Source organism: Triplophysa dalaica, chromosome 18 (genome assembly GCF_015846415.1).
Source record: "Triplophysa dalaica isolate WHDGS20190420 chromosome 18, ASM1584641v1, whole genome shotgun sequence".
In the NCBI taxonomy this organism is placed as follows: Eukaryota; Metazoa; Chordata; class Actinopteri; order Cypriniformes; family Nemacheilidae; genus Triplophysa; species Triplophysa dalaica.
The window spans coordinates 21,550,335-21,562,834 of NC_079559.1; the positions used below are offsets into that span (position 1 = coordinate 21,550,335).

Sequence of the window (12,500 nt, forward strand, 5' to 3'; positions counted from 1 at the left end):
TACAGTTCTGTCTTTCTGTCGTGATCATTCACTTTCTGTTATTAGCAAAACATAGTTGATGTACTGTAGTATGTAGATATTTATGAACATGTATATTATAGGAACAAAAGCATATTATTTAAATCAGACTGATGTCTGAATGCTTCTGTCTTGAGACCTGTTAGACTTGTGGCTATTAAGAACACCTTTCTGAGTTGTTCTGGAAGAACATCTTTCATTAGTTTATTAAAGAAACATTCTACCAGAAAAGTTTAGAATCCTTAACTGGTGTAAAGTAGCCTTGGTACATGATTTCCATGGGACAGAAATCATTTACTGTATATCTGCCAATATATCAGTTATCAGTTATGTTCAAGAATGATTTGTTATCGTTATCGACCAAAAGTTACACATCGGTACATCCCTAATTTTTTTGTGTTTTAATGTGTTAGTTAGCTGTATGTTTTGAGTTATAATGGCTTAAATCAAAACAAAGGAACTGCAGAATAAACAATAAAAACACATGATTTATGAAACATTCTCTCGTTTTGGAACCAAACTCTTCACACATATTCAGTAAATATATATATTTCATTGTTTATCATTTCAGAGAAAACAACGTGTTTGTATTTTGAAAACCCATCACACATGTAAAACAGAGTCATTAAAGAGCAATAGATGAGAATGATTGTTTGAGCTTCAGGGCAGAATATTTCCCACATTACCGTGTGTGTGTGTGTGTGTGCTGATGCAGGGTGTGAAAATGGAAAGACTTGTTTCCCATTGGAATATATTACACAACTGTTTCCATTTACAGATAAAAGAGAGACATACAGTACAGAGAGCAACAGTCGTGTGTTTGATGAGAAAAAAACTTGATATGAATCTGTAATGTGTGAAGTATTGAACATCCAAACATGGACGATCTTCAGCAGTAGAGTTCTTTCAGTCTGAAGGAGGAACACAGGTCATGACACCGAGGGAGCAGAACTCCATATGTTTGATAAACAATCCTCCCGTTTTGACTTCAGGGCAGTGTACTGGTCCTGTTACTATGAAAGTTAAAAATAGCCCACGCGAGGCTGAACACATGGGATGAGGTCTTATCTTCAGTGAAACAGTGGTGGAGGTGATGCTGAGGAGGTGACAGGATTCATGTTGCGTGGAGGGGAATGCAGCAACATGGATAAGAGCCGAGACGCGGAAGAACCGTGATGTCACTTATGGGATATGAAACGGATGTTGAGGGTGTTACCCGACGGGAAATAAAACATCCGTAAAGATAAAGAGTTTCGTAATATTAGACATTTTTTAAATAAGTCTGGTCATTTATTTACACTTTAACACATCGTTGATAAAAATCAGAGTGCTATTTCTTTTCTGTTTCTAAACACTGCGTCTGACACAGTGGCCCTGTTAAAGCAACACACCTGTAAATCTGTAAGTACACCTGCTCATCCGGTCAGAAGGACATCAAATTTCTCAAATCCAGATCATGTGACGTCTTCATGAGTTTCAACAATGACACTCTCATTTGATTCTCCTATATGTCTTCTGAGAGATACTTGAGGTGCTACTTAACTGAGATCTCCATCACACCTCTTGAGCTCTGAAAGAGAATAGTGTTCTCCTGCAGGTCAGGATGGAAAACAGGTCAGTGGACATCTGAAGACACATCATGATGAGACGGCTATAAGAACAATCAATGTTATCTTCAAGTGTTTCAGAAGCAAGCATCAACACACTCAGTGATGTAAGAATGATTTTACTGATGCTTTCTGGGGGACACATTTGTTATACATGACAAATCTGATCTCTTTTGCAAACAAATGACATTTGGAGGATCATTAAAATCATAATTAGCTCCATTGACGTGTCATGGTGAAAAGAGCAGTGCTCAGTCAACTGTGTTAAGATGAAATATGGCCTATGGAGGATGATGATCATTAAATGATCCCGGGGTTAACCCATCATCACTCGCTTTAATTACCAACACATGAAAAGCATCAACTGTAGATTACTGTAGTCCCAATGTACACTCTTAGAAATGAAATGTTGTATTTAATTAATAAAGTTATGTCAACCAGTCCCACAAAACTTACTTGCTTATATGGAAAAGGTAATATACAATTAATTGTAACATAATGTTTTAAGTAAATCGCTCATAACTTTGTTAATTAAATGGTACATCACACACTTATTTTGAATAAATGTAAATTATTGTCTTGAATTTAATGACTATAGCTTGATCTAAGATGACATGATTAAGTTCAATTTATTTAACAGAAATAAGCTTTGCTAATGTTAACCATTTGTGTTGATTGTACTTAATGATTTGAACTTAGAGCAACTAAGTCTGTAGGTCAAATAAAAACACTAAAATAAAACGAAATGTTCAACATTTTTTATATTATACATTTGTAACATTTATTAGACATTATCTCATTTAACTTCAATAAGATGAAATTGAGAAAATAGAATTCAACAGAAATGCAAAAAAACTATTGTAACCGCCCACGACCTAACCAAAGGCAACACTTTTCTGAACAAGGGTAACCACCAAACTCAAAAATATAACTAACTCTTTAAAACTTTTAAGATAAATGAACATTAAACACTAACAAGTGTTTCTTTTTACTGAAAAATGCATAATATAAAACACTTATTTAAGAAAATAACTCTCAAAATGCAGTGTACGCAAAGCATGCTGGGAAATATAAGTCCTCTGGCCTATTATAACTATTTTATGTTAACACAACACAACTCCTTTATGTTGTCCCAACATGAATGGATTCAGTTATATGACTAAACATAAAACAATCATGTTGTAACCATATTTTCCAAAAGTTGTGTTGATTTAACTTAAGCAAGTTAAGTAAATTGAACAGGCAGCAAAACATTTTTTTTTTAGTGTAGTTCATCGTTTGAAATAGATTTGAAAATGTCTAAAATAATAAATTACAACATAAGCACACACAAACCTTGACGTTTATACATGACATCCTGATGAAAGATATTTAAATTCTTCTTTATTCACTTTTCAGCTTTTCTACATGTCTCACGTCTGATTCCTTTATGTTAGGGTTGTGTTGTTTTGTGGTATGTTGTGTTGTTTTGTGATCTGACGTCATGTCACTTCAAATCAAACAGACTAAACGTTCCTTGACTTCTTCAGGAAACTCATCTGGGCAACTTTTTTTGCATGAGCATATGCTCCCAATGATGTTTTCAGCACTGACCTCCATCACACCATCAGTGTCATGTGGAGATGTGGAGGAAAGTAAGGAGCCCTCCCAGCTGCTGTTTTCACGGGCATCCGTGACGAAATCCGCCAAATATAAGAGCGCGCACCTGGACACGCGTCTCGAGAGGAGAGTCAACTGAAACGCGCACGGCCACCGCTGCTGACCTCCAGCAATACTCAAACAGCAATGATGTTCAACATCTTCTGCGTCTCTTCGCTTCTTCTGTTCCACCTGACAGGTGCCAAACCGGTGTCCAGTTTACAGGTGAGTCTTCTGATGCTCGAGCTCACTCTTACATGTGACACGCGCACTGCTAACACATGATAACGTTTACCGCAGAGTCTCAAGGAGCTTTTAGATGAAGAAATAAACGCGCCGCTCGCGGAGTCGCAGATGGAGCAGAAGAGCGCGCAGGTGGAGGCGCGCGAGGAGGCGCATCAGTGGGATTCGGACCCTGGAAACTCCGCGCTGGCGCGCACGGACGCGGCGCTCGAGCGTCTGCTGGGAGACATCCTGTCCACATCCAAACGATCCTGGAGCCGCTTTAAGAAGGGCGGACTGAGGAGCTGTTTTGGGGTCCGACTGGAGAGAATCGGGTCATTCAGCGGACTCGGGTGTTAAGCGACAGGTACGTTTGGAGATGAAGGTGTCCTTACTCGTGACATTTGTTACTTGCTCTTGTTGATGTGCATAAAAAAACGAAGTATATGTCCTCACGTCATGTGTCGTATATGTTGCAGGTGCGGCTGTCACGGCACATTTCTTGACTTGAAATCCTCTCGCAGGTGTTGACTGCAGGTTTACTGTAGATTTGTGTTCAGGTGATATCTGTCTGTCAATATTTATTCTGGATTTAGATCTGTAAATAATTGTATGGAAAGACACTAATGCTGCCTGTACTGTTGCATCTATTTATTGATTGATTGATTGATTGACGTTCAATGGACTCATGTTTCATGTAAGATGATGTATATTGCCACAACATAAATATTGTGTGTCAACTTTGTCCAGGATTAAAACGATCAAATTTAAACATGAATGACAGGCTGTTGAAGAGAAATGATTCCAGGTGCAGGTGTGGGTTTGTCCATCTCAAACACGAGATGATAAAGAGAACTCATTTATGTACAGTATACTCACTGTCTAAACAGAAAACAACATGAGAGTCAATTATTACTAAATAAAAGATATGAGCACAAGCCTTGATTCTTCTTTAAATATGAAGTTTGGACGGTGGACAGATGTGCTCTCTGTCTGATTCTATCCAGTTTCATGTAGTTAGATGTCACAACATAAAGCCACAATTCTTCTGAATATTTCAGTTTGTTAACTATATAAACCTCCACAAATCCTCCCCACCCTCCCTCTTTTCTTTCAGCTGTGAGTTTACTTAAGAAACCATTACTGTTCAGACCCACTGATCATCCATCCATCAATCTAGTTCCATCTTTCTTTTTTCTTCAAGCTTTTTTCTTTATGTAATGTTCTCTGTGTGTTATTAAAACTTAAAGCAAAGTTTTGTTATGATGTTACGTCAAAAATAAACTATATAACAGAAAAACAGCTGTTTTTATATTTGCTTGCACATTACACATCTGTTACAACATAAAACAAGCAAAAACTGATAAATCATTGAATTGAGCAACAGCATAAAATAAATGTATGCATAAATCATGTGTCATTAGAAACATGTCTGCTATTTAAAGTGTAGTCAGTCATAGGTATCCACTACATATGTCTCTCTCCTCCTCACATCTCTAGAGCCGTACACACAGAGAGCCCCTCACATTCAGCAGTACATTGTCACAACACTGTAAATATGTGTATACATATAGCCGCCGAGATGTTATGAAATGTATTTTATTTTATATGAATAAAGTATTTATTTCAAAATTATTTATTTTTAATTTTTAGGTATTTGTAAGGGAAAAAATTGTTTCATTCTGTTTACTACAAACAACATTTCCCCCAAATGTCAAATAAACCTCTTATTTTAGCAGAAAATAAAAACTGAAGAAACAGGTGAAATAACAAAAAAGATGCTTTGTGCTTTATCAGACTTCAAATAAAGAACTTTAACTTTATCAGACTTTTCCAAAAAGAAAATGTTCAGAATCACTTTTAAGCAATAAAACAGTCATATTTCTATGTATTAAGGAATAGTTAAAAAAATGTAATGTGATCATCTGGATTTTTCTCACAGTTTTCCTGTTGTCAGTCTTTCACATTGCTGTTGGATGACTTTTAGTTTTCTTTAACTTCAACAGACACTGAACAGGAATGACCACCACACATCTAGAAGTGCTGATTTGAAATAAACATTTGGAATAGTCTCTTTATTTGTTTCTTTGGCTGCATATACATCGAATGTCTGCATCTTTTTCTGTTTTGCTGTAAAAATATAAATGCATTTAGAGAAACACATTCAGGATGTAAAACAAATGAGTTTTAAAGAATGATTGAATGATTAAACAGCATCCTTATAAACATTTTTCGTAAATTGATTTTTTGGATCGTGAATTGAATTTTCTTTTATGCCAAAAATCATTTGGATATTAAGGAAAGGTCATGTTCAATAAAGATATTTTGTAAATGTCCTACCTTGAATATATAAAAAAAAATATTTTTGTGTGTGGATGTCCTGCTACAGTGCCTCTGATTCACAGCTTCATTGGCCATTTTCTCAATATTTCGATGTTCTGCACTCTCAGACTCTCAGAGAGTATTAAACGGTTGTATCTCAGCCAGATATTGTCATATTCCAACACCTCAATCTTATTTATTCAGCTTTCAGATGATGTAAAAATCTCAATTTCGAAAAATTGACCCATAAGACTGGTTTGTTGTCCAGGGTCATATATAGTTATAAAAAATCCATTACTTTCTAAAAGCTTCAGAACATGATATGTTTCAATGTGTGTGTGTCACACTGTGGAGTTCTTTCCTACTGACAAACATCCTTCAGCATCTTCTGCATCTTTTGCCTCTCTTCCATCAGTGACTGCGTGATGTTGACAACTATTGCTGTTGTCTTCTTGAACATCAATGTGAATTCTGTATTAATAGTGTGCTTATTTTGCCTTGGAATGAAAAGATCTTGAGCTGACGGAGATCCTGCTGTATGTGATCTGAATCCAGATGTCAAGGAGTGAGGCGGTTACGTTTGCTCACGTGGTGAAACGAGAGTCTACTTCCAGTAAATGTATGGATGTCAGGAGATGTCAGGAGTCTCTGCTATGTGTGGCCCATGCGTGACTCCCTCTATACACTTTAAAAGGACTCGTTTCCGACAGCACGCGCTATCAGAATGAGGTGTTGGAATGCAGCGCTCATTCCTCACATAACTTACGTGTCAAAGTTTTAGGTATAAAAGATCCAGAGGATCCACTGATAAAGAGAAAAACCCTCTGAGAGACACGTCGAGAGGAGAGCAGCAGAGAGAAGAGAAAACATGAGATCATCCAACATTCCTCTGACTTTGGCCTTTCTCTTCGTCTTCAGCGTTCAGTTCATGGAGACTTTACCGCTACACCACACAGAGGCCTTAACAAGCCCGGACGTGGATGTCTTGATGGTAAGTCCAAAAGCGAGAATCTGGAATGAAAGAGTCTTTGAGAAAGTGAACTGATGTGTATGTGTCCCTTCAGCTTCTTCTACAGCGTCTTGAAGAATCTCGTCCCGCTTCAGCACGGGACCAGGAGCAGGTCAACGTTGATCAAACGCTCCTTCAACCCGAAACGCAGAGGGATGTGAGAGAGTATCTGTCTGCTCGGGACCTGAAGACCGTCCGGCAGGACTCCAAGAGATATTCCGGATGTTTTGGCAGTCGACTGGACAGAATCGGCTCCATGTCGTCTCTGGGATGTAACACAGCCAGAAGGACCAACAGGTAAGTGTCCGCACCAATCATGTGATTGAAAGAAGAAGAAAACATATGTGAGCATTACTGAATCTCTTCTCTTCTTCTTCAGGTCCTGAGAGAAAGTGATGTCTTAACCTCCACTGTCCAGAATCCAGCCATTGTTCTTCACATATTTATTGAGATATTTATTCAACTGTCAAGTTATATATTTATATGCATCTTTCCTTTCATTTTCATTCTTTAGTTTAATAAATGATATGCTGACATGCCTTTGGATTGATCTCCTCTTTTTTCTTTAATGTCTTTGATGAAACAAGGGCTTTCAAGCCATTTTCCTCAATACTGTTCATCAGTCAGGCTTTAAGATCACGATGAGATCACGCTTCAGCTCTGACATCTCAATACACACCATTCCCTTCGTTCAACAACGACAGTGTAGCACAATAATAAACACACTGTATTTGTGATGTGACGCACGATAGGTCTTTTTGAGGCGTCGCTCAAACATCTCGTGTATGTCAGTGCTTTCTACATTCAATTTTTTTTTTTCAAAAACTCAGCAAAAACGATCATAATATGAACCTTTTAACGGTCACCAAATGTATTGGGACATGCGTGTAAATGCACAACTTTAATGGTTGTAATTCTCGAATGCTTGGACCTGAGGTCAGTCAGTCTCTAATGAAAGAACACACTTGGCAGATCTTTGATGAAACAAACATCATCTGGAGAAAGTTCTAGTTCATTTGATCTTCAGTGCTCTACATCTTGTGTATTTTACACCTTTCCAGTGATCTAGAGTTTATCATGAGCAGGTTCCAGCGGAGGAACAGTGACATTTACAGTTTTTTTGGATTGCTTATGCACGATTTTCAAAACAGGGCCCGTGTTTTCAAAACACTACACACAATTAGTACAACCACACAACCAATTAGCAAAACACTACAGATCCTTTACATAATTAAACACTCTTGTAAAAACTATATGATGTTTTATAAACAAAGTTCGGGAGGAGCCGGAGCATATAATCAAACCCGGCTGGTTCGCAATCAGTAATCATGGCTTCCACCCTACCTGCTAAGCGAGCCAGCCCATAAATAAGCAAGACCTCTTACCTGCGACATCTCTTCTGTTTCTAACATGTCTGAGACCCACGAATCCGTCGTTAACGACAGTCCAATCCAGCAAGATTCTCCGGCCCCTTCGAGCGCTCGTCAGCGTTCCATCCTCAGCCCGGAAGCTACATCCAAACCTGCAGAGCAAGACCGAGGCCGCCAGCAAAGCCGACCGACTCGTCAAGCCTCCAAACGCAACCGCTCTTCCGTACAGAGCCAGGTTAGGCTCCCTTCCTCCTCACCGGCGTCATCATACGCTTCGGCGCACTCAGCAATCCCAGCCATCGGGAAATGGACAGTCGCAGGACTTCGACTCGCACTGTCCAATCGGGATGTGAACTTGAGCAGCCGGCTAAGCAAAGCCGAGCTGTACGACATCTACGTCGCGCTGCAGTCAGAACACCTACTAGCCAGATCTTCCCCGCAACAGGAAGTTGCTAATGAGCCGGTTCAGGCTTTCAGGCCTCCTTCAGCCCGGGCAGGGCCTTCCGCCGCATCAGCAGGGCAAGTCAGGACAACCCCAGCCCGTCGCAGAAGGATTTCGGCCAGTCTGGGCTGCACGCCGCATGAACAGCACGAGCCGCTACATACTTCTCTCCCTGTGGCTCCCCAGGAAACTCGGCCCGCCCCCGCCAACTTCAACCACCAACATCCAACGAGCCTGCCTCAGCATGCGGTTCCAGATCGCTTCCAACTTTTTCTCCTCACATCCGCAAGCTCTTGGCCAGCGGCGCCAATGTCATCCACTAACGTGAGACCGCCTCCATTAGCGACACAGGCCCCGGCTCAAAATTTCCCTTACCTCCCCCAGGGCTTCGGCCATCCCTCCTTCCCTCAAGCCCCCGCCCTGGATGCCGCCGCTGTCGCGAGGCCGCCTCCGTCAGCTGCTCCAGCGGCCGCAATTCCCTCCCTCCTCGCTATGCCTCAGGCCGATTCAAACCTACCCGTCACACGATTCTGGTTCCAAAAACACCTGAAGTCAGTTTTGCTCCAGTCCGGCATCCCAGCATACCATTTCTCTAGTCCTTCCTTCCGCATTGGCGCAGCAACTACAGCCGCACAAAAGGGCCTTTCACAACGTCAGATTCAAGCGCTCGGACGCTGGTCATCTGAAGCATTCAAGACTTACATCAGGTCTGACCGTGCCCTCATCAGAGAAGCCCACCGGACACTCATCACCAGACTCATCTAAGTACCATCTAAGAAATCCCCAGCCACCCCCAGTTCGGCCAGAGCCCTGTTTCCCCCCAACGATCCAACGCAGCAAAAGCGTTTCATCAGAAGCCTCAGGGGCCAATGCTTTCTATACTCTCCCCGTGCTCTGCCGCAGCAGTCACAACCACAATCCAATCCCTCCCATGTCACCTTCCCGAAGCCAGTATCGCCGCAGCGACCGCCCCCGCAGGGGCCCGTGCTTCATCCAGTGCTCTGTCGCAGCAGTCACAACCTTTATCCAATCCCTCCCAGTCACCTTCCCGAAGCCAGTATCGCCGCAGCGACCGCCCCCGCAGGGGCCCGTGCTTCCTCCCCGTCCACTGCCGCAGCAGACACAACCTTAATCCAATTCCTCCCAGCCACCTTCCCGAAGCCAGTATCGCCGCAACGACAGCCCCCGCAGGGGCCCGTGCTTCTTCCTCATGCTCTGCCGCAGCAGTCACAATCACTATCCAGTCCCTCCAAGTCACCTTCCCGAAGCCAGTATCGCCGCAGCGACCGCCCCCGCAGGGGCCCGTGCTTCCTCCAGTGCTCTGCCGCAGCAGTCACAACCATTATCCAAATCCTCCCACTCACCTTCCTTCCCGAAGCCAGTATCGCCGCAGCGACCGCCCCCGCAGGGGCCCGTGCTTCTTCCTCATGCTCTGCCGCAGCAGTCACAACCACTATCCAGTCCCTCCAAGTCACCTTCCCGAAGCCAGTATCACCGCAGCGACCGCCCCCGCAGGGGCCCGTGCTTCTTCCTAGTGCTCTGCCGCTGCAGTCACAACCTTCCTCAGCCCTTCCTACCCAAGTTTCCCCCCCACAGGGGGCTCGCCCTGCCAATTCACCCTCTCACACAAATAATCAGTTCCCTTTTCCAACCCAGCTATTTCAACTCATCAGGCCAGTTATCATCCACGTCACAGCAGGAACTTGCCCCATCAAGAGTGTCATCCCTTGCACCGCAGTTCCATCCGCTCTCGCAGGAGCTCACATCAACTACCCACCTGCACACCACGCAGCCTCTAGCCTCGCCTTTGGGGGGTATGCGCTGTCCGGCTGCTGTCTAGTTCTACGCCTTTGGGGGGTTTGCTCTGGGTTCGGGCCATTTCCGAGCTCTGGACACTCACCCTAGCGGGGGGAGTGTTCCGGGTTCAGAAGGAACCGGCGAGCTCGGAGCCCGCTCCCCGGACAGCACGCCAAACACGCATACCTGTTACACTTCTGCTAACCGTTTATTATCTGCATAGGTAAACTCGTGAAACACTTCTGTTTAAAAACCACACTTTGTTACCATATGAAACACACATGTTTCACATTACTATACTCCGTTTGCACGAGTTACACTCTGCTGTGATAAACCTAAAACACTTTCAGCACTTCTACTTCCATATGATTAGAGTTAGCCTACCATCAACAAAGTACAAATATAATGTAAATCCACCAAACACTACACAAGACCAATGTTGCAGACTGAAGAATCTCATTTATTTCTCAACACGCCCAAAATGCCCAAATTCATAATACTGTAACAAAATGTCACTTTACTTATTGTACTGTAAGTTTACTGTAAAAAAAAGGTTGAGGAAGGGAGAGTATGGTGGGAGATACAGGACGGTGAAATGTGGACGTTGCTGAAACCAGTTCTGAACCAGAGCAGAGCGGTGGAAAGACACATTGTCCCAGACAACACTGTATTGCATATGATCGATTTGATTTGCTGCTGGTATGTTGTGCAATTGGTCCAAGAATGTGAGTATGAGTGCTGTGTTGTAAGGGCCCATATGGGCATGGCGGTGGAGGACCCCATTCTGTGTAATGGCTCCACAGAGTGTTATATTACCCCACCGTTGCCCTGGGACATTGACTATAGCCCTGTGGCCAATGATGTTTCTTCACCTCCTTCATGTTCTCGTCAGGTTGAACCCAGCCTCATCTATGTAAATGAACTCATGCTGGATCTCCTCTCCATCCATTCGTAAAACTCCCTGAAGAACAGTGTCAGGCAAAATTGTGTAGTTCAGTGTAGATCTAGTATACATATTACAGTACAGTAAAAGATTATGAGACAGTATGCAAGATCACACTGCTAAAGTGAGAACATACCTCTGCATAATCATGCTGCAGTCATTCCATCTCTTCCTCTGTTGATTCCTCCTCTGTTGATTCCTCTTCCTCCTCCTCCTCCTCGTACTCCTCCTCCTCCTTGTGCTCCTCCTCCTCCTCCTTGTGCTCCTCCTCCTCCTCCTTGTGCTCCTCCTCCTCCTCCTTGTACTCCTCCTCCTCCTCCACCTACTCCTTGTGCTACTTTTCATTTTAGTGTGTAAGCAATCCAAAAAACTGTAAAAGGTTCAATTATTTGAGATTGTGACTCTTACAAAACATGAAATATTAAATGTCTCATCAACCAAACGTTGCCTTTCTGTTGGTTCATGCCGCCTCACAAACCTCAGACATATGAATCCATTTCCTCTTGAGTCATCTCTTTATTCAGTCTTACGAACATGATCACAGATTTATGTCTGAAACTGCCACAATTTTCCTTACAGAAAAGACCCAAGAAACTCACATGTGCAAAAAACACATGTGATCACATGTAAAAGCCAATTAGATTGAAACATGTAGTGATATTTCTTCACAAAAATTTTCCAAAAACACACATTTCACAGGTGTGATTGATCACATGTTCATGTGTCTTTTCTGTAAGGGCGTCATAACTTTCTCCAAACAATGCCTTCTGACATGAAGGCATCTGATGATGGTGTCATTAAACTTCCGTCCGCTCCATGTCTGTTTAAAGGCCATGGTCTCCTGATGGTTCTACGTGTGTTCTCTATCGCCTGTGAAGCGGATGCATTCCCACTGATCTATGCCATACGTGCGTGCCGTCTGAGGTCACCGCGTCGAGCACCGGACATCAGACATCTCCACGGCTGCAAACAGACACTTAAATGGAAATGCAGAGCAGGACTCTTATCATACGAGAGGTGTTGGAATGCACTTCACACGCTCCACGAGAGATGAGCAGCTGACACTCAACTGTCCCTATATAAACTGACTTCAGGCAGACGGCCAGTTCACAATCCAGAGGAACACAGCCAT

General features: G+C 42.7%; 3 protein-coding genes across 3 annotated transcripts in view; all 3 read left to right on the top strand.

The window, feature by feature from the left end:
* Positions 1–3,204: 3,204 nt before the first annotated feature.
* Positions 3,205–4,423, top strand: nppal (natriuretic peptide A-like). The gene is made up of 3 exons (XM_056729728.1): positions 3,205–3,488; positions 3,564–3,852; positions 3,965–4,423. The coding sequence occupies exons 1-2, from the start codon at positions 3,411–3,413 to the stop codon at positions 3,843–3,845; spliced, it is 360 nt and encodes a 119-aa protein (XP_056585706.1). The 5' UTR covers positions 3,205–3,410; the 3' UTR covers positions 3,846–3,852; positions 3,965–4,423.
* A 2,190-nt stretch (positions 4,424–6,613) lies between these two features.
* nppb (natriuretic peptide B) lies at positions 6,614–7,355 on the top strand. The gene is made up of 3 exons (XM_056729686.1): positions 6,614–6,798; positions 6,872–7,113; positions 7,196–7,355. Exons 1-3 carry the CDS (start codon positions 6,676–6,678, stop codon positions 7,200–7,202), a joined length of 372 nt encoding a protein of 123 aa, XP_056585664.1. The 5' UTR covers positions 6,614–6,675; the 3' UTR covers positions 7,203–7,355.
* Positions 7,356–12,454: 5,099 nt separating this feature from the next.
* Positions 12,455–12,500, top strand: part of nppa (natriuretic peptide A) — a 1,464-nt gene continuing 1,418 nt past the window's right edge. The window contains exon 1 of the mRNA XM_056729559.1: positions 12,455–12,500. This exon is cut by the window's right edge and continues 112 nt beyond it. Within this exon, the coding sequence (XP_056585537.1) occupies positions 12,499–12,500 (2 nt within the window). The 5' untranslated portion in view covers positions 12,455–12,498.